The sequence below is a fragment of the Hevea brasiliensis genome, chromosome 8 (genome assembly GCF_030052815.1).
Source record: "Hevea brasiliensis isolate MT/VB/25A 57/8 chromosome 8, ASM3005281v1, whole genome shotgun sequence".
In the NCBI taxonomy this organism is placed as follows: Eukaryota; Viridiplantae; Streptophyta; class Magnoliopsida; order Malpighiales; family Euphorbiaceae; genus Hevea; species Hevea brasiliensis.
The window spans coordinates 99,628,268-99,648,463 of NC_079500.1; the positions used below are offsets into that span (position 1 = coordinate 99,628,268).

The 20,196-nt window shown below is 34.8% G+C and overlaps 2 protein-coding genes across 2 annotated transcripts; both read left to right on the top strand.

The window, feature by feature from the left end:
• Positions 1 to 1,714: 1,714 nt before the first annotated feature.
• Positions 1,715 to 8,285, top strand: LOC131182382 (putative ABC1 protein At2g40090). Its single transcript, XM_058151815.1, has 12 exons — positions 1,715 to 1,949; positions 2,599 to 2,753; positions 2,891 to 3,016; positions 3,212 to 3,307; positions 3,416 to 3,516; positions 3,846 to 3,889; positions 4,128 to 4,366; positions 4,895 to 5,006; positions 6,547 to 6,638; positions 6,750 to 6,929; positions 7,088 to 7,201; positions 7,776 to 8,285. Exons 1-12 carry the CDS (start codon positions 1,766 to 1,768, stop codon positions 7,980 to 7,982), a joined length of 1,650 nt encoding a protein of 549 aa, XP_058007798.1. The 5' UTR covers positions 1,715 to 1,765; the 3' UTR covers positions 7,983 to 8,285.
• A 1,197-nt stretch (positions 8,286 to 9,482) lies between these two features.
• Positions 9,483 to 20,115, top strand: LOC131182383 (GDSL esterase/lipase CPRD49-like). Its single transcript, XM_058151816.1, has 6 exons — positions 9,483 to 9,817; positions 17,460 to 17,537; positions 18,049 to 18,189; positions 18,782 to 18,858; positions 18,949 to 19,098; positions 19,884 to 20,115. Exons 1-6 carry the CDS (start codon positions 9,707 to 9,709, stop codon positions 20,095 to 20,097), a joined length of 771 nt encoding a protein of 256 aa, XP_058007799.1. The 5' UTR covers positions 9,483 to 9,706; the 3' UTR covers positions 20,098 to 20,115.
• The last annotated feature ends 81 nt before the right edge of the window (positions 20,116 to 20,196 follow it).

A 20,196-nucleotide genomic window follows, 5' to 3' on the forward strand; every position in this document is an offset into this window, starting at 1 on the left:
TTATAATGTGTGAGTTCATAATTTGAGTTTAGGGTTGCTACCTTTCACTCTATATTCATAGGCAGTGTAATCATATATCATTAGAATTAAATTAAATTCAAAACTTAAAAAGGAGACATAACAGTAATATAAATAGAATTAAAAATCAGAAAATCATACCTTCTTGACTCAATAAGGGATAATCTGATGCACTTTAATGTCACAAATTAATTCTACCTTGAGAAAAAATTAGAATTTCAATTGATAAGCTCAAGGAGACACAATGATAGCACAAAAATTGAAAATAAATCACAGCTTTGATGAAAATAAAAGCAAGAAAATAAAATAAGGAAAATGACAGATTGAAAAGAAATCGGTATTTTGAATCAAATAGGATCAAGAAGATAATACAGTGAAGGATACTGCGTAAATATTAAAGTAGGGATATTTTAGTCAAAAAATAAAAAAAATATATAGAGCAGTTCTAAACAGCTCATATTTTAGAGCTGATAGAATCTGCAGCTGATAGGTATCCTATCAGCTGTCTTTCAGTTATCAGCTAATTTTTTAGAGTTTTACCAAACACTTAAATTCAACTGTTTGGATACCCATCCGCTATCAGCTGCATCCAACAGCTAAACCAAAAACCCCCTTAAAGATGATTGAAGCTGCAACTGAACATACGTGCTAACAATCTTGAATTTTCATTTCCCTTCCTTCAAATAGGATGCCGTCCCACAAATTAATTATAATATTGCTAGAGTTATTTTCAAGATTGTAAGATATCGAATTTGATTTTTAATTGAAAATAAATGAATAAAAGGGGGCTCGGTTTTTGGTTTGAACCGGTCCAAAATTGGAATCATAAACTCTCAAGATTTTGATTCGATCTGGTTCAAATCTATTAATCTAGATTTTTTAAAAAACTTTTTAAATAAAAAAGACGACTTGGTTTAGGCTCAATTTCAGTCCGGTTCATTTATGGTTCCAGTAAAAAATGAGTTTAATTGGTTTTGGTTTGATTTTGATTCTAAATTGGTCCTTAAACAGTTCTAATCTAAGGTCTCAATGAAAAAAGTTGTACCCACATCTCTTTTGATTACCAATATGTACACTCGCACAAAAAGACACCTGCATTGCTTGTAGTTAGACCTGGTCATGGTCTTATTCGAAATTGAAATTTGACTGGTCCAACCTATAATCAAAATCAATCAAATGGTCAGAAATAGATTTTTCTTCTTTAAAAAAATAATTTTTTTTTTATAAATTTCAACTATTAAATTTAATCAAACATGGTCAAGCTAAAATTGAAAAAAATCCTAAAGTCCAATTTTAATTATTTTTTTCATCTCAATGGTATTATTAATTTTTATTAGGAGATAGTATAAAATATATAGGCAGCAGTTTCATCTCTTCTTATCTTTTATTTTATTTATTTTATGCGTTAATCTTTTTATTAATTTTAATTTATTACTCTTTAAAATTTTCAATTTATAAATTAATTATTTAGGTTTTTTTTTATTCTTATAAGTAATATCGATAATCATCGGCATTTTTTATGTAAAATTTTGAAAAAAATGAGAAATTGACAAAAAAAGGAATAAGTGCGCACAGATAATTAAAAAAATGAAAAAAATATGACTAATAATGAAAATAATCGGTAAAATTCGTGTACACTGAATAATGCCCTAATACGTTGCCGTTGAAACCTAAAAAATTAAAGATTATATATATACATACGCTACATTCGCATCTTACGGCGCGTTCAGAACGTAAAGGAGGGAGAATGGCCACGCGATCTGCATGGCGCAGCCGGGCCAAGCTTGCGGCAGCGGCCACTGCGATTTTCACTGGCGGTGCGGCAGTCACCATCGCCACTTCCGCAGATCCAGCAACAGCTCTGAAGCTCTGCACCACCGTTCCCGTCCGCCTGGCTCGCGACACCATAACTGCAGCCTCCATCGCCTTTGGTATCTCCAAAAAGCCTGGAGTTTTGAATTCTCCTTTTTGTATCATGTAAATGAAATTCTCTTCGTTAAATTTGCTTATTCTCTCTGTTTTAGAGCTAAATTATTTAGTGTAACACTCGCATTGAAGCTTTCCATTGCGAACCGAGTCATTAATTTTGAGTTTAGTTTGGTTTTTAGCTGTGGATTTTTGAAGTTCTTATGTTTCTAAGGGTGTTATTCAACTAATTCGTTCACAAATTTCAGGTGTTGTGATTAGTATGGCTGCTTTGTATGCTGGAAAAAATGAATGGTCATGCTTTCTAGTTTTGGTTGCTGGAAAGTAGAATGCTTTAATCTAGCTTCATTTAGTTCCTTGTTTGTCATACTTTATTGCTTAATGCTTAATGAAGTACTAAGGATGATATAATTTTGAAAATGTGGATTTTTGTAATCTTTTTAATTCATTTCGGCATTTAACATTTACAAGTTAAGAGATGACTTTAAATCAGTCTGGTTGAGTTTTCTTCAACTGTTGTCTATGAAAAGCTTTTGTATAGTTATGAAATGTTTCTAATGTGTAGGAGTATATATCTTTTTATACTCTTATGTAGTCAATATGAAATTTTCAAGTTTGTAGTTGTAATTATGTCCAATCGTATGTTGTCATTAGATTATGAATATTCACTGTGGGGACTACCGGAAGGAAGTGTTGAGAGGTCTAAAGTCAAACATGAGGTTCATCTGAGGTCAGCACATAAACTTCAGGAGCTATGTTTCAAAAATGGGGGAATGTATATCAAGCTTGGTCAACATATTGGACAACTGGTATGTTTTCATTCCACTTCCTTATGCGTCAATTAGCTTAAATTTAGTGTCAACTCTTAACTGTTTGAGATGCATTATTGGGTAATTATGTCATTAATCAAATACAACCGCTAGATGACAAGTTATTCTTTTTGCAGGAATATTTGGTTCCTCAGGAGTATGTCCAGACAATGAGGGAGTCAATGTTGAACAAATGTCCAGTCTCTTCATATGATCAAGTGTGTGAGGTTTTCAAGCAAGAGCTTGGAGAAACCCCAGATAAAGTATGCATCATTTGTCAGAGTTTTCTTGGAAAGAGCATGACAAATGCATGAAATATGCTGTTTGTTTTCAACTGCTAGGTTGCATCTTTTCAAATTTTGAATGTGAAATGTGGTTTTTGGTACTTTTGTTACAATGGCAGTTATCTTAGTGGAGATTATGTTCATGATACTGAGAAAGGCACTTTTTGTCCACAGATTTTTGATGAATTTGATCCTGTTCCAATAGCAAGCGCTTCCCTTGCTCAAGTTCATTTTGCTCGGACAACTGATGGCCAAAAAGTTGCTGTGAAGGTTTTCATTTATTACATTTAAGCCAAAATGGGTTTCGTATGTGCTTAATTTCATGTGAATTATATGTATTTAGGCACAACTTTGCCTTATAATTTTCTGGATATTCAGGTGCAGCACACTCACATGACAGATACTGCGGCTGCAGATCAGGCTGGCGTGGAATTGATCGTGAACACCCTACATTGGTTTTTCCCTTCGTTTGATTACAGGTAGCCATTGTTGGTAGTTTCTTATTGGTCAGCCCAACTTGATTAGGATTGAGTCTCATTTCCATTGAGTAGGATTTATCATTGATGGTTCCATTCTACCTGTTAGGCTGTTATTCATACAGTGTTAGGGTGGTCCTTGCTTGGTGTTCCTGCATTTAATTATGCATGAGAAATGATAATGTGCACTCAAATCTAGGATATATATGAGGATGCATTTTTGTTCTTTTCATACTATTAGATGTGGCTTTTTTCCTAGCTGTTTATGAGTAGGCAATATTTTGGTCTTGCACAGCTTGTGTTGATTGAAATTTCCTCTCTTCCATGTGCAGATGGTTGGTTGCTGAAATACGTGAAAGTTTACCTAAGGCAAGTAGGTTTAACATATTCTAAAGATTTCTGGATTTTATAGTACTTCTATTTGTGCTCATATTCTTTAAGAAAATGTTGAAAGAAACAAATTGTTTTATCTTTTGCTTTTTGTTTGAGTCCCCAATTGCCCCTCTATCTTTTCCTGCTTGCTTATATCTAGGATGATGATTATTATCTTTCTAAGATTTTTGTGAATTTCATTAGATGCATTGTTTTGAAAAGATGGCTCATTATTTTGGTTTGCTTTATGTGTGATCATCAGGAACTGGATTTTTTGGTTGAGGCCAAGAATGGTGAGAAGTGTTTGGACAATTTTCAGAAGCTATCCCCTCACATTGCAGACTTTGTCTATGCACCTAAGATCCATTGGAATTTGAGTACTTCAAAGTTGTTAACGATGGAATTTATGGATGCTGCCCACATAAATGATGTGAAGGCCATTCAACGACTCGGAATTCAACCTAATGAAGTTGCAAAATTAGTAAGTTAATATCCTCGATATTGCAGATTTGTTATACTTGTTTGGCAGACAATATGATTAGGAAATTGGCATGTCTGATGGTCGCTGCTGCCTCCAGAGGTCATTTCATCCCCTCGAAACAAACCATATTACAACATTAGAGTCTTGGGAAGTGTAGTCTGGACATGGTTCTAACATTTAGCATTTTGCAGGAGACAGCCTCTTAAAAGATTTAAACAGTCATACTTTTGCTTCTCGATCAATACTTGTATTGTTATTGACTGAACATCACTGATTTTGGGTGAAGGAAAGAAATAAATAACTAGGTTATAGCAACATGATTTTAGGACTGCAGTTTGATGTATTACATGTGTATACATATGATGCTTTTATAGAGGCAGGCAATTGCACCCCATCCAATACTTCTTGTTAATTTCAAGAACTTGTATCATTGGCATTCAGAAAAAGTGAATAGATCTTGAGTTGCAAAATTTGCCTTTAATTTCCTGGAGATAATGAGTTTTCTTCTTTTCACTTTTTATTTTTCAGGTTAGTCAAGCTTTTGCAGAGATGATGTTCAAACATGGGTTTGTGCACTGTGATCCACATGCTGCTAACTTGTTAGTTCGCCCTTTGCCTTCTGGTAAAAGGAGCATTTTAGGTGAGGGCTTCTTTATGGTTAATTGCCATTGAGCATCTCCCATGTACTTCCAATGATCATCTCATCTAGAAATTTCATTTTGAGGCTGCAATGGTAAGGTAAGTGATGTGCCTACGAGGGGGTCAAGAATTTCCGTCAATTTAATTCTATTGAGTTGTTTCTTCCCTTATCAAGGCACATCAGTAAGGTTGCTCTATTTTGACTTGGAGGTCATGGGTTCAAATTGCAAAAACGGTGTCCTTGCACATGGGGATGGCCGCATAGAATATAACTCTTCCAGGGTCCCCATTGCAGGAGGCCTCTCATGTTATATGGTAGTGAGTGTTGGGCACTGAAATAGTTGTATACGTCTAAGATAAGAGTTGCAGAGATGAGAATGTTAAGGTGGATGAGTGGCCATACTAGACTAGATAAAGCCCGTAATGAGAGTATTAGAGAAAAGATAGGAGTGGTGCCAATTGAAGATAAGTTGAGAGAAGGAAGATCGAGGTGGTTTGGTCATGTGAAGCGTAGACATACGGAGGCTCCAGTTAGACAAGTAGAGTACATTTAGGTTAGAGAATAGAAAGAAAAAAAATGGTATACTTAAATTGACTTGGAGGAGAGTAGTACAACATGATCTAGAAGCATTACATATTTCTGAGGATTTAACCCAAAATCGTTTAGAGTAGAGAAAGCGAATTCATATAGCCGACTCCAAATTTTTGAGATAAAGGCTTAGTTGAGTTGAATTGAGTTGAGTTACAGTTATTGATAAAACTGCTGAGCAAGCTTGACGGCTGGTAGTTGACTTCATTGATTGTCTTGTTGTGGTTCTTCACCAATTGTATAGGTTTTGGAGCTTCTGATATTTCATCTTGGAAGTTTAATGGGATTTAGTGCATCTGTTCTAGTCAATTGCGACCCAAACTCTGGAAGCTTTAGTTGGAGAAACACAGAGGAATATTGTTACAATTAGTTGAAAGCATAGTAGTATGCAATAATTTGAAAATTTTAATTAAACAACATCTACATGCTTTAAAAGATCATTTTAGAATTTTTAAAATATTTCTATGCATCATTTTACTAGGAAAGCATGTTACACATCCCATTAGTATCCTATGTTGTATCATCTCAATGCATTGAACTCATATAACTCTAGTTTAGAAACTGCCAGCTGAGTATCTGATGAGCTGTTAATGTGAATTGTTAGAGTAACTTAAAACTTCAGTATTTCCATGGCAAGCTTGAGGAACAGAAAACTTGTGAAAATGTTGTTTCCTTTAATAACAATGCGTTCTTTCACCTAACTTCTGTCTTTCCTATCCATATGGAAGGGCAGGGCATTTTATTTCGCAATTTTTATCATCTGAAAAATGTAGAAATGATTTTCGTGCTCTTCATGTAACCATTTCTCTTCAAAGCTTCTTTATTCATTGACTGTTAAATACTTATTACAGAAATTGTTCCTTGCAATGCTTTTCTCCTTAAATCTTATGTAATCTCTAACATTTAGCTGGTTTCTGAAGCACTCATGCTTAATGTTTTGCCTTTTACATAGGCAAGAGAAAACCGCAATTGATTCTCTTGGACCATGGGCTGTATAAGGAACTTGACTTTAATACTAGATTTAATTATGCTTCCCTTTGGAAGGTAAATTCTTGATTCTTTGAAAACCATTCTTTCGCCATCCATGCTCTAGTCTTGCATTTTCCATTGTCAGTGACTAGATGATAACCTTATTATTTATGATGTTTGCCACAGGCACTGATATTTGCTGATGCTAATTCAATAAGGGAAAATAGTGTTAAATTGGGTGCTGGAGAGGATCTATATGCTCTATTTGCGGGAATTCTTACTATGAGGCCCTGGAATAGGGTTGTTGACACAGCTGTTGATCATTTGGTCATACAAGGCAATGATAGCGAGCGTTCAGAATTACAGGTATCTTTAGTCAATGGTTTATTCTAATCAGTACCAGTCTTTTGCATAAAAGAATATCTTCAAAAGGAAGTTTTGGGCTTGATATTGACAATTTCTTGTTATGATGATGAATTGATTAGATTTTTACTTATTGCTTTACTCCTTTTTTTTTTTGGCAGATGTATGCATCTCAGTATTTCCCTCAAATCTCAGAACTTCTAAGGAGGCTACCACGTGTAATTTTGTTGATGCTAAAGACAAATGATTGTTTGCGAGCAGTGAATAGTTCTTTGGTATAGTACATTGCCAAACCTCATTGTTGCCATTTAATTTTTAGCGACTTGCATATTATCATGAATGGAGTGTGCTTTCTATAAATTAATCTGTCTTGGATGCTCATCTTTGTTTGTCCTGCCCACCCTACTAGGAATGAAAATGGAGAAAGATGGTATAGTTAATCCCTTCATCACTTCTTTTTGAAGAATATAATTTATTGTTTATGCTTTTATCATCCCTGACGCTTTGCTAGTTGGGTACAAACGTGGGAGAAACACCCTTGCAGGTTTATAAATGCTCAAGATTGGTGATGTTTAGTCATAAAGCACAATGATGATGAGATCCTAGAACTGCATTTCTTGTGAAATTAAGCAGCATTACTGAAAGGGTTGATACTTGATAGTAGTTTATATATGTGATGAATAGATGTTTGCTAATATATTAGAGACTATGTTGTTGAGGTATAACTACAATTGGGAAATCTTTGTCCATGAAATGTTGGCTTGGATAATCTTCTGTTTAAATTAGTTATCATTTGATTTGACAATGAAATAATTAAGTATTTTGTTTGTTGTAATGCGTGACAAAAAGTTGCAGGGATCTTCTCTGGAGACATATTTTATTATTGGAAAAATTTCCTCTGAGGCAGTTGTTGAGGCAAAGAAGCTGCAAAGGAAATCCTTATTACGTTGGTTAGATGTATGGCTGGAGGAAATCTTGCTGGAGGCACGACTTTTGGGAATGCAGATAGCGTTGTGGCTTTTACAACTCAGGAGAGCTTTGACTGGTTTAAGTTAGAAATCACTATAAACTGGTTTCAAGGACCGAGCATTTTTACCTTTTTCTTTTTGTCTGGCCCTCATTATTTGTCTCCATGCATGACGCAATGCGATAGCCTGCAGTTGTTTTGGACAGTGGTCGAAACATTATTTTTTTCGTCTGTGAAAAGGGAACAAATAATACATGTATTTATTCTTTTCCTTGATCATATAAACATTGTCATATATCCTCTGGGGAGTTAATTTCATAATTTATCCCCGAGAGAACTATAAGAAATTTATTGTATTTTTGGAGTAATAAATGGATCTGATATTCTGATTACTGGCTATTGGAACTAGCTTAATTATGTGCTGTTTTCTTTTGTTCCTTTGCTTAATTTTGGCCATTCCGAATAGAAAAAGATGAGGAACAGAAAAGTTGAGTATTGTTCCAATTGTTGTATTGAACAGTCGGAATACTTGAGGAACAGAAGCTCTCACTCTTTTTTTGTATCGTTGTACTGCAATCGAAACATTTAATAGATTGATAGGAATCTTTTTTACTCGGTCGATTTTGATAGGAATCTATTCAAGAAGTGAAAGGGCAACAGAAGGCGGTGATCTCAAAGAATGATCTGACGGCTCAGCATCAGGAATGGAAATGGACCGGTTCCAAAGGGTATGAGAAGGTTCTGCATTAATGAGAGAGCTATTTAAGGTCGGTTTGTTTGGTGAGCTACTACTCTGAATTCAGTATTAGCCACCAAACCAATTAGGCAATTACTCCTCATACGTTCAGGCTCAGACTTTCGTATTCAGAATTCGCGGTACGCATTCTCCCTTTCTTTTCTGGGTAAGAAATTTAAAAAAAAGTAGTTTAGGTGGGCAAGAAAGTGAAGCATCATAAGCTGAAAATCTATGTGATTAGTTTCTTCTGATTAAGATTGTATAAATTTTTGTACTTATTTTTAAATAATTTCAATTTTTAAACTATCTTTTTAACTTGTCTAAAATGATATATATATTTTAAATTTTAATGTCAAATGGGTGCTAAGAAACTTAAACTTAACCAGGCAATGAGCAACTGAATTTCCTGATCTTCTGGTATGACTAAATGAAATGGCCCGAAAATGGGAGCTAAAAGTTTTGATTGCCGGGATAATAGCCCGAATTTCCCATGGCACCAAATCATCAGGATTGCTCAAAGCAGCAACACAAATCTCAGAATTCGATTCCATTTCAATAGATGAGAAATCTATGGATCTAAAATGTATGGTATCTAAATAAATATATCATCAATATAAAACTTACTTAAAGGATAAAATTAATTGTTATAAATAAAATATAAAGCGTTTTGTTTACTTGTTTAAAGAGATAAATTAAACAATTAATTTGTATAAAGTTAATCAAAACATTATTGAATTTTAAATTATTAAAAATATCCATAAGTTCTATATTACAATAAATAGAGGATGGATGGACGTGGACCCGTGAGGTCTTGGGCCACAGTGAATATCTTCTTTTGCATACGCTTTTATGAATTTGCAATAAATGAATTTGCAACAGAACATTGTCAGCCAAGCTACAAACCTGCAACAGATCTCAAGTAGCCTCCAACATTGGAGCGTTCTTTTAAGGAAGTGGTTGGAAGGTGGGAGCGGTCATCTTGTTCGTACTTCCATCGGAAAAGCGTGTTTGCTTGTGTGAAACAGCGCTAGAAAGCGAAGAAAAGTGAGTCTTTTTGAGAGAGAGAGAGATATAGAAATGGTGGGACCAACAAGGCCACAGTTCGTGCTCTTTGGATCCTCCATTGTCCAGCTCAGCTTCAGCCATGGCGGTTGGGGCTCCATTCTCACCGACATCTACGCTCGCAAAGTACTTTTTCTTTTTTTCTGTGTTTTGTTTATAATTTGATTCATTGTTGTCTCTGTGTTTCGTGCCTCTGTTTTCCCATTTCTTCAATTTGCCTGTATTATGTTTGTTTAATCTATTGGTTTACTTCATCTTTACTCATGGTGTGAAATCGAGGGTCTTTATAAGTTTATTGGGTAAAATAGAGTAGAAGGTCAGAAGGTTTTATGTTCAAACCGATTTGAGAGAAGAAAAAAAAAATTCTCATTGATTGATTACCGAAGAATACAGAAAAATGTCTTGTTTACATACAAAGATTTTCTAGAGAGAAAAATAGCAACTTTCTAGCACAAGGTACATGTGTTCCGCCGCTAAACTAAATACACTTAGGATTGGCATTGCTTTTGGAATTGTTAAGAAAATTATTTTTTTTTAAATATACTATTTGATAAATTTTAGCGTAAAAATACTAAAATAATAAAACATATTTTTTTAAACTTCCTTTTTTAATGGAATTTAAAATGATGATTTTATTCAAAAAAATAGTTTTGGCCCTTCAAGCAAAATGCCAAACAGGTACTAAAACTGTATAGTATAAATAACTTTATTCTCTAACGCATCCCCTCAAGATGGGGTTTAAACAAGTTCAAAACTCCCATCCTGCTGACTAAATGCTGGTGCTGTTGCCTGCTGAGAGCCTTAGTCAGTAAATCTGCTACTTTTTCTTTTGAAGGAACAAATTCTGTTCTGATAACACCTTTTTGAATTTTGACCCTCACAATGTGGCAATCAAGTTCCATGTGCTTTGTACGCTCATAAAAAATAAGATTATGAGTTATATGTATTGCAGCCTTGTTATCACAATGAATGCTTGCTGGGGCTGCAACTTTAACTCCAAGTTCCTGATTTAATCTCTGCAGCCATATTATTTCACAAGTTAAATCTGCCAGAGACCTATATTCTGCTTCTGCTGCAGATCTGGATATAGTGTTTTGTCTCCTTGTTTTCCAAGAAATCATAGATTTCCTAACGAAAACACAATAACCAGTTGTGGACCTTCGAGTCGCTGGACAGCTAGCGCAATCTGAATCACAATAAGCTTCTAACTTTAGCTCACTTGCTGCAGACATGAACACCCTTTGTCCTGGTCTCCCTTTCAAATATTTAACTACTCTGAATGCTGCTTCAAGATGAGGTTTTCTTGGAGTATGCATGAACTGACTCAAGGTTTGCACTGCAAATGATATGTTTGGCCGGGTTACTGTGAGATAAATGAGCCTTCCCCCAAGTCTTTGAAAATCTGCAATATCTTCAAGTAAATCACCATCCTCATTATCAAGTTTTAAATTCTGCTTCATAGGTGTAGGATCTGGCCTGGCTGTTGTCAAACCTGTGTCTGCTAGTAACTCCAATGTGTACTTCCTCTGAGATATACATGTTCCAGCAGAGGACTTGGCTATCTCTAGGCCCAAAAAATATTTCAAATCTCCTAGATCTTTCAAAAAAAATTGGGACTTCAAATATTGCTTCAATTCTTCTATATCTGTCGTACTATCACCTGCCAAAACGTTATCATCTACATACACCAAGATAACAAGAAGACTTGATTTTGTGTTTTTCATGAACAAAGAGTAATCACATTTGGACTGCACATAGATTTTGTGTTTCAAACCATACATAGATTTTTGCAACTTGCATGCTAATTTCCCCCCTTCTCTAAATGGTTTGAATAAGAGCCTGGAGGTAAAGACATATACACTTCTTCATATGAGTCTCTATTCAAGAAAGCATTATTCACTTCCATTTGAACTAAAGGCCAACCCTTAACAGCTGCAATAGCTAACAAAGTTCTGACAGTGTATATTTTAGCAACTGGAGAAAATGTCTCGTGAAAATCTATCCCTTCGCTTTGTGTGTAACCCTTTGCCACTAAGCGAGTCTTCTACCTCTCAATAGTCCCATCACTTCTATGCTTAATTTTGTAGACTCATTTACACCCTATAGCTATCTTACCAGGCCGAAGAGTATTCAAGGTCTAGGTCCCATTCCTTTCCAAGGCAACAAGTTCATCTTGCATTGCCTCAATCCATTTTGGAGTAGAAATAAGCTTCGGTATAAGCATTTGGTTCTTTTTCAGAATCAATGTGAGTGAGAAAGGCTTGATAACATTGGTTCAAGTGTAAAATGAAGAAAGAGAATAAGGAATATGAGAATGAGAATTGAGAAGAGAATTGGAACTTGAACTAGGGAAAAATTGTGTAGATTGAGAAGCAACCACATTGCAAGTATAGTCATTGAGCCAAATTGGAGGTTTAGAGAGTCTTGTTGACCTTCTTAAAGACAAAGATGACTCTAGAATAATGGAATTATTTTCTAATGCATTGGACTGAGAATGAACTAGATAATCAGAAGAAACTGATTATTCAGCAAAATTATTGGAAGGCATAACATAATCAAATGGAATTACATAAGACAAAGGATCATTAAGAACAACAGGATCAACAAAATGAATAGAAAGAATAGGTTCAGATGATACAAAAACAAATTGAAATGGAAAAATGGTTTCATGAAATATCACATCTCTAGAAACAAGTGTATGATGAGTAGCTAAATCGTATAACAAATACCCCTTTTGTGCATGAGAATATCCTATGACAACACACTTGGTGGTTCTAGTAGTAAACTTATCTTTATGACAATGTGTGACAGTAGCATAGCACAAGCAACCTACGACCTTCATATGGGACAAATTAGGTGGATGACCATAAAGTTGTTCAAAAGGAGTTTTGTTCTGCAAAGTGCAAAATAGGAGTGGGCAATCTATTTAACGTGTATGTGGCTGCAAAAATGCAATCCCCCCAAAAAGAAAGAGGAAAGGAAGCTTGAAATTTAAGGGCTCTAGCAATCTCAAGAATATGTTTGTGTTTCCTTTCAACCACACCATTTTGTTGTGGTGTGTAAGAACAAGAATTTTCTTGAATAATAACTAAGGCTTGAAAATGAGTAACTAAGTCTTTACATAGAAACTCAGGTCCATTATCACTTCTAATTCTTTTGACAGCAGTTTGATGTTGATTTTGGACCATGGCAAGGAAATTTTTTGCATGAATTAAGACTTAAAATTTGCATTTCATCAAAATAGTCCATGTTCCTCTTGAAAAATCATCTACAATATTCAAGAAAAATTTGGCACTAGTCCTACTAGGGACTTTGTATGGACCCCAAATATCTAGATGAATCAAATCAAATTTATGAGAACTAAGAGTAGAACTATTAGGAAAAGGAATTCTAGCTTGCTTGGCGTAAGCACAAATGTCACACACTTTATTATCAATGAAATTGGGAAACAAAAATTTGAGTTTTTGATTTGAAAGATGGCCTAGCTTAGCATGCCATAAGAGATAATGGTCTACACAAGTCTTAGCAACCGATTTATTTGGGCTATTTACATTGGAAAACAAAGAGATAGCAGAGGTAATAGCAGCAGGAATGGTAGAAGAGGATGTGCATAGACTATTTATGCCATGTTGCTGATTACCAATCCACAGAATTCTCTCCTTGTTCAGGTCCTGTGTCAAACAATAATCAGGAAAAAATTGAACATAACAATGAATATTTTTGGTTAGTTGACTAACAGAAATCAAATTGAATTGAAATTTGGGACCATACAAAACATCATAAAGGGTGAGAGTAGGAGTCAATTGAATAGTTCCTTTATATGTAATGGGGGCAAGAGTACCATCAAGAAGTTTAACAGTGGAATGAGGTACGGAAATAGTGTTTTTAAGGCTATCAAAATTATGTGTTATGTGGTTGGATGCTACACTATCCATAATCCATGTATGGATAATATTGGAAAATGTCAAGGTGTGAACTATACCTGCCATATGAACCTCCTAAGAACACCTTGAAGACTCTCCACCATTAAGAGACTACAAATAGGACATTAGTTGTTGGATTTGTGCCTGAGTGAACTGTGGTGCACGGGTGGTTCCAGTATTTGCACTATCGGTGCCAACACTAGAAGTATCGGAGCAGTAATCTGTGCTACTTGTGCTTTGACTAGAGCAGTACCTCTTTCAGCATTATTAAACTTGAAATTAATTGGATATCCCACCAATTTAAAACATGTATCCTTCTTGTGACCTGGTTTACCACAGTAATTACAAGTAAAATTCTTCTTTCCTCTCCCTGCACCTTGAGGAACAAATGAACTTGAGATGGAGTGACTACAAAGATTGCAGGTGCTGAATTGATAGATTGTTCACTAGAATACACTTTTCTCTGTGATTCCTCTTGAAACAATTCATCATATAGCTGATTTATTGTAGGTAGAGGATCCATCAAAAGAATTTGACTCCTCACTTGATTGTAAGTTTTATCGAGTCCCATAAGAAATTCCATACATTTATCAAATTCAGTAGAAACTGAAGACAATGCTTGTAATTCATTCCAAATCTTCCTAAGTTTAGAGTAATATACTGCAATAGAATCATTGCCTTAACAGTGCATATGAATTTCTTGTTTTAGCTGAAAATTTTTTGTAGCATTATTACCAGAAAACCTTTGAGAAAGGTCTTTCCAAATATCAGAAGCATATGGCAAATAGATGATTTTATCTGCAATTTCTTTGGACATTGCACTAATCAACCATGACTTAACTAGACTATTGCATCTTCGCCACAGAGAATATAAAGGATCAGATGCATCAACAGGTTTAACAGAATCATCTATAATTCCTATTTTGTTCTTAGCCACCAAAGCAACAATCATAGATTGTTTGCAAGAACTAAAATTCTCAGGTCCTAATACATGCGAAACAAGCTTAAAACTAGGTGTATCAAAAGGAAGAACATGCAAAGGATTATTAAAATCCGTAGTAATTGAATCATTGCTTCCTCGATTCTCTTGATTCTGAGTAGCAGATGCAGAATCCTTAGTGATTGAGGTATTCACCATCATATCTTAGCAAAGAAGAAGCTAATCTTTGAAAAACCTAATCAACAACAACAAAACAAACCAGAAATGATGAAGAATCTATTATGGATGCATTTGTGGGTAAGCCTTATGCAAAATGTGATCCAAAAGAGATTCCAGTCAATGGTGATAAGAATGTCAATAAATAAATTAGCATCAAAGGTGAATTCAGCAGCAGTAACAATTAATTATTAGTAAAAATAAATATCCCAATTAAGATATTACTCTGATTATCATTATTTTAAATTATGGCCTTAAATGTTGGTTTCAAAAGTAGAAAATTCCATATGAAATCATGTAATAATCTCTTTATAAAGAGATCAGATTATGAATAAAATATAAATTAGAATTATTTTAAACTAAATTGATATTTGGACTCTTTCTTCTCCAACGAGTTTAAAGTTAGAGCTCCCTTTTAATAAGCTCACGTTTTTAGCAACAATAAGTCAAGGAAAGAATCGAGGTAAAGCAAAAGGTTTAGTTTTTAAAACATATTTCACTATTAATAGGCCTATGACTAGATCCTGAGCGAGAGATCATAACAAATTGGTATCAGAGTCGGCTGTCATGGACGATACAGATCCGAGAGAAGAATTCAGGGCACTATTTCAAGAAGCACAAGCATTGATTGAAGCAAGAGTAGTACAGGCTGAATCAAGGATGGAAGATCGAATCAAGCAATCGGAGTCAAAACTAGAATCCTAATTGCAAAACTTTTCCCGTCAATTACAAGAGTTCATTCAGGTAACTTACAAGAGTTGAGGCAAGGAAACAGAGGGCGGTTCAGGTAGTAGTAACAACTATGAAGGCAGCAACAATAGGATTGATGGGAAAACAAAAACGAGACTCGGGGCAAGGGTAGTACTAAGGTTAGAAGTTGGATTTTCCAACATTTGATGGATCCAAAGATCCATTGATTTGGTTATACCGATGCAAACAATTTTTTTCAAACCAATGGATGCTAGAAATAGATAAGGTGAACCTCGTAGCATTCCATATGACAGGAGAGGCAAAACTCTGGTTCTGCAGATTAGAACAAGAAGAATCCCGATTATTGTGAAATGCATTTAAAGAATATTGCAATTTAAAATTCGAGCCTCCACTCAGTAGCAATCCTTTGGGCGAATTGGCTAATCTGAAGCAGACAGGGACGATGGAAGAGTACCAACGTCAATTCCAGAGCCCTCTAGCTTGTGCAACAACAGTTCTAATAGATCAACAAGTTGATTTGTTTATTGCAAGATTGACAGATTCAATCCAGATTGATGTAGAGATGCAAAATTCCCTGAGCTTGGTGGCAACTATGAATCTAGCAAGAGCCTTTGAAAGGAAAAAACAACTAGAAGAAAATTGGATAAATTCATGGTTTAATATAAGAACAACACTTGTAACCAAGACTACTGCCAACTAGGCTATTAGCGCATTACAGAATTCCAGTTTAGGAAGTGTTTCATCTCCCTTTATTAAAAGATTGAGGCGCCCAGATATGGCTGAGCAAAGAGCAAAGGAACTTTATTATAATTGTGATGAATCATATTCCTCTGGGCATCAGTGGAAGAAGTTGTTTTGGCTGAAGATGGATGATTCAGAGGAAGCAACGGGGCAAAGGGATTATGGGTGATTCATAGTCTTATCCTACTTTTGAGCTTGAGGATAAGCTCTTTCTCCAAGAAGGGGAGTGATGTTATTGATGCATTTGTGGGCAAGACTTATGCAAGACGTGATCCACAAGAGATTCCAATCAATGTTAATAAGAATGGCAACAAATAAATTAGCATCAAAGGTGGATTTAGCAACAGCAACAATTAATTATTAGTAGAAATAAATATCTCAATTAAGATATTACTCTGATTATCATTATCTTAAATTATGACCTTAAATGTTGATTTCCAATACTAGAAAATTCCATGTGAAATCATGTAATAATCTCTTTGTAAAGGGGTCAGATTATGAATAAAATATAAAGTATAATTATTTTCAACTAAATTGAGATCTAGACTCTCTCTTCTCCAAAGAGTCTAAGGTTAAAGCTCTCTTTTAATGAGCTCATGTTTTCAGCAATAATAGGTCGACAAAAGAATGGAGGTAAAGTAAAAGGTTTAGCTTTTGAATCATATTTCACTATTAATAGGCCTGTGATTAGATCCTAGGCGAGAAATCATAACACAATCTCAGCAAATCTTCGAAAAAACTTCAGTAGAATCACAAATCTAGAGAAGAACAGGAAGAAGATAGAAAAAAAAAAAAACTGTCTATCTTAGCTCTGATACTATGTTCAAACTGATTTGAGAGAGAAAAAAGAATCTTCTCATTGATTGATTACTAAAGAATACAGAAAAATGTCTTTATATACTAAGATTTTCTAGAGAGAAAATTATCAACTTTCTATTGCAAGATACATGTGTTCAGCCACTAAACTAACTACACTAAAGCGGTGTAGTATAAATAACTTTATTCTCTAACATTTTATGTTGTGGCCAATGACCCAAATGCTTATTTGGTAGGTTTTAGCCATTAAATATCAGCACCTGTGGAAGTACGAGGCTGTTGCTATTACATATTACAATATTTTTCTTGTAATGTTATGTGCAGTTTTTTTTTTTTTTGAGTTTGGGGGGGGGGGGGGGGGGGGGGGGGTGGGGGTTTGTTATTTCTATTGCAATCTTATTTTTGTTGCAACTGACCACAGGCAGACATAGTGTTGCGAGGGTACTATGGATGGAATTCAAGGCGTGCTGTTGAAGTCCTGGATCAAATTTTCCCAATGGTATTAATGTTATCCTCGGCAGCAAAAGATTATATCTACAATTTTTCCAGTGTGTTTGCAGATATTTGTCTAAAATTTGCAAATTCTTATGTATTGGAAATATATGTGAACAGACAAATCTTGCTTAAGTATTATAAATTGTAGAAAAGAACATTTGCACAAATATATAAGTAGTCTTGAAAGGCTCATGCATGATTGATTAAATTTGTTGCTGACCTGTTAATTGTCAAATTCATAAAAGATCTTTCATTGAAAATGGAACTTGTGATCTTGTTTGCATTTTTGATATAAAGTTAATTCTTGAAAATCAAAGTTGTTAAGTACTTTCTATAATATCAAGAGAATTGGGCAGCAAAAGTGTTTGTTTTCTTTTCTTTATTGGTTTTCTTCCATTATTTTGGTTATATGTGATACAAAATAATGTAGGTTCCTTTAAATAGTTTTCTCGTTTGACAGCTTTTTGTGCAATTATCTGATGCAGTTTTTTTTTTTTGGTTTTCTGGCAATGTAGGATGCTGCTGTACAGCCTGCTTTGGTGATAGTCTATTTTGGTGGTAATGATTCCATGGGGCCTCACTCATCTGACCTAGGTCCTCATGTACCACTTCCTGAGTACATAGAGAATATGAGAAAGATTGCAGTTCATCTCAAGGTTCTATCTTCTTTCAAATAATACAATCATACTAATTTTACATGGCAAAGATATATTCTTTTCAAAGCATTTATTTTATACATAGCTTCAGCCACAGCAATTGAGATTAATGCCATACTTAAATGGACTCCACAATAACACCTGTCTGTGATTCTGGGTCCATCCATTTGCATAATCTTTGTTTTTTTTTTTTTTTTTCCTCTCCTTTCCAGGGAAATTACTATGAATAAAATTGTCCTTTTTTAAGTTTCCCTGCAAAAATATCTATAATGTTGAATGATAGACTAAAATGATTTTCAAGAAGGAGATCAAATGAATATCTCATCTTGTCTGCAGTGATTTGATTGGGACTGAAATGGGCTTCATTTTAGGGAGAATAGGAAACTTTTGGGCTACTACAAGAAATGTAGACTGAAAAAATTTCTCATCCATTTGTTAGATACCTATAAGTACTTAATTTATCTTTGATGGCATCCTTGATCAATGCTTTATGTTCAAGTCTTCTTTCATAGTGTGAATATTAATGTATAACCTTTTATGAGCTTTACCAAGAAGAATATTTGATGTTTATTCTTATATAATTGAAAATTAGAGCCTCTCTGACACCATACGCATCATTTTCCTGAGCTGTCCTCCAGTTGATGAGGAGAGGGTTCGATCAGGCACAAGGTTATTTGATTTATGTCCATGTGTTTTACTTTATTTTTTTCCCCTATCACTAAATATAAAATCCTGAATCAATTTTTTCTCTTAAATCAGTGGAATTTTTAGTGAGCTAGTACGAACAAATGAGTTATGCCAGAAGTATTCAGAAGCATGCATAAAGCTATGCCAGGAAATGGGTGTGAAAGTTGTTGATCTTTTCTCTGCACTTCAAAAAAGAAGCGACTGGACGACTGCTTGCTTTACGTAAGTTTTCTGGGCATCTCTGTATCTTGTTTTCGCAATAACAATCAAGGTCAAGAAGTGAAAAATATTTCTGAGTGAAACTATCTAATTTACGGTTGCCATGTTTGTACTGCTCACATCATGATATATGTGAGGCTTTTATTGATGGATGATGGTGTGGAAGCTTTCTGGCTATAGTTAGGTATGCTTTTTTACTTGTGTTAATCCTTGACTCGATTCCTTAGATTAATGGTCCAACCCCACTAGGTTACATATTGTGATAAACCTCATGCTTGAACATGTTTTGTTTACGATGATAAAATGAAATCATGACCAATATTGCTAGTCATGTTAGTATCTTGTATGGTTTTTAGCACAGGGATAGATTTATGTTTTCCAGTTCTCTTACTATAGACTCATTCAACTGGATTTTTTTATGATAGAGAGAATGTTGAGTCAAGTAAGCTCTAGACTCGTCTCCAGGTCAAATGTGGTTACCACTAGATGGATGAATCTCTTCTTTCTAGATGGATGAGTCTCTTCTTTCTGCTCCCTTGAGCTAAGATTAGCCATTACAGTCGATTCAACTTCGCAGATGAATTAATTCTTTTGTAAAGCAGTGAAGGCGTATGACATGATTGTTGATTTGAGAATCTTTTAAAGCAAGAATTAAGAATCAAGTTCTACTGAACTTTACATTATTATTTTTTAATGTGATGTCTGGCAAGATGTATCCTTCTAAGCTGAGTTTGCAGTTCTTTTTCAAGAGTTCAAATTTTGTATGTTTGACCCTTTTTTTTTGTCAGGGATGGAATTCATTTAGGTGCTGAAGGGAGCAAAATAGTTGTGGAGGAGATACTGAAGGTGCTGAAGGAGGCTGAGTGGAGTCCATCTCTACACTGGAAATCCATGCCCACTGAATTTCCTGAGGACTCGCCATATTATCTTGTTGCTGCCAATGGAAAAACAACACTAAATCCCTCTGACTGGACATTTCACAGGGAAATTCAATGGGAATAGGTAGTAGTACCAACTTTTTCACTATGTTTTTCCTACGTCTGGTAGGAATTTAAGAAGAGCTAATTTTACGAGAATCAAACATGAAAAAAAAGGGTTTTC

Coding starts and splice junctions, on each gene's coding strand:
- LOC131182382 (XM_058151815.1), top strand. CDS start 1,766: ATGGCCACGCGATCTGCATGGCGCAGCCGGGCCAAGCTTGCGGCAGCG. Junction 3,308..3,415: donor GCCAAAAAGTTGCTGTGAAG/GTTTTCATTTAT, acceptor CTGGATATTCAG/GTGCAGCACACTCACATGAC. Junction 6,639..6,749: donor ATTATGCTTCCCTTTGGAAG/GTAAATTCTTGA, acceptor TGTTTGCCACAG/GCACTGATATTTGCTGATGC.
- LOC131182383 (XM_058151816.1), top strand. CDS start 9,707: ATGGTGGGACCAACAAGGCCACAGTTCGTGCTCTTTGGATCCTCCATT. Junction 9,818..17,459: donor CCGACATCTACGCTCGCAAA/GTACTTTTTCTT, acceptor AACTGACCACAG/GCAGACATAGTGTTGCGAGG. Junction 18,190..18,781: donor AGATTGCAGTTCATCTCAAG/GTTCTATCTTCT, acceptor ATTGAAAATTAG/AGCCTCTCTGACACCATACG.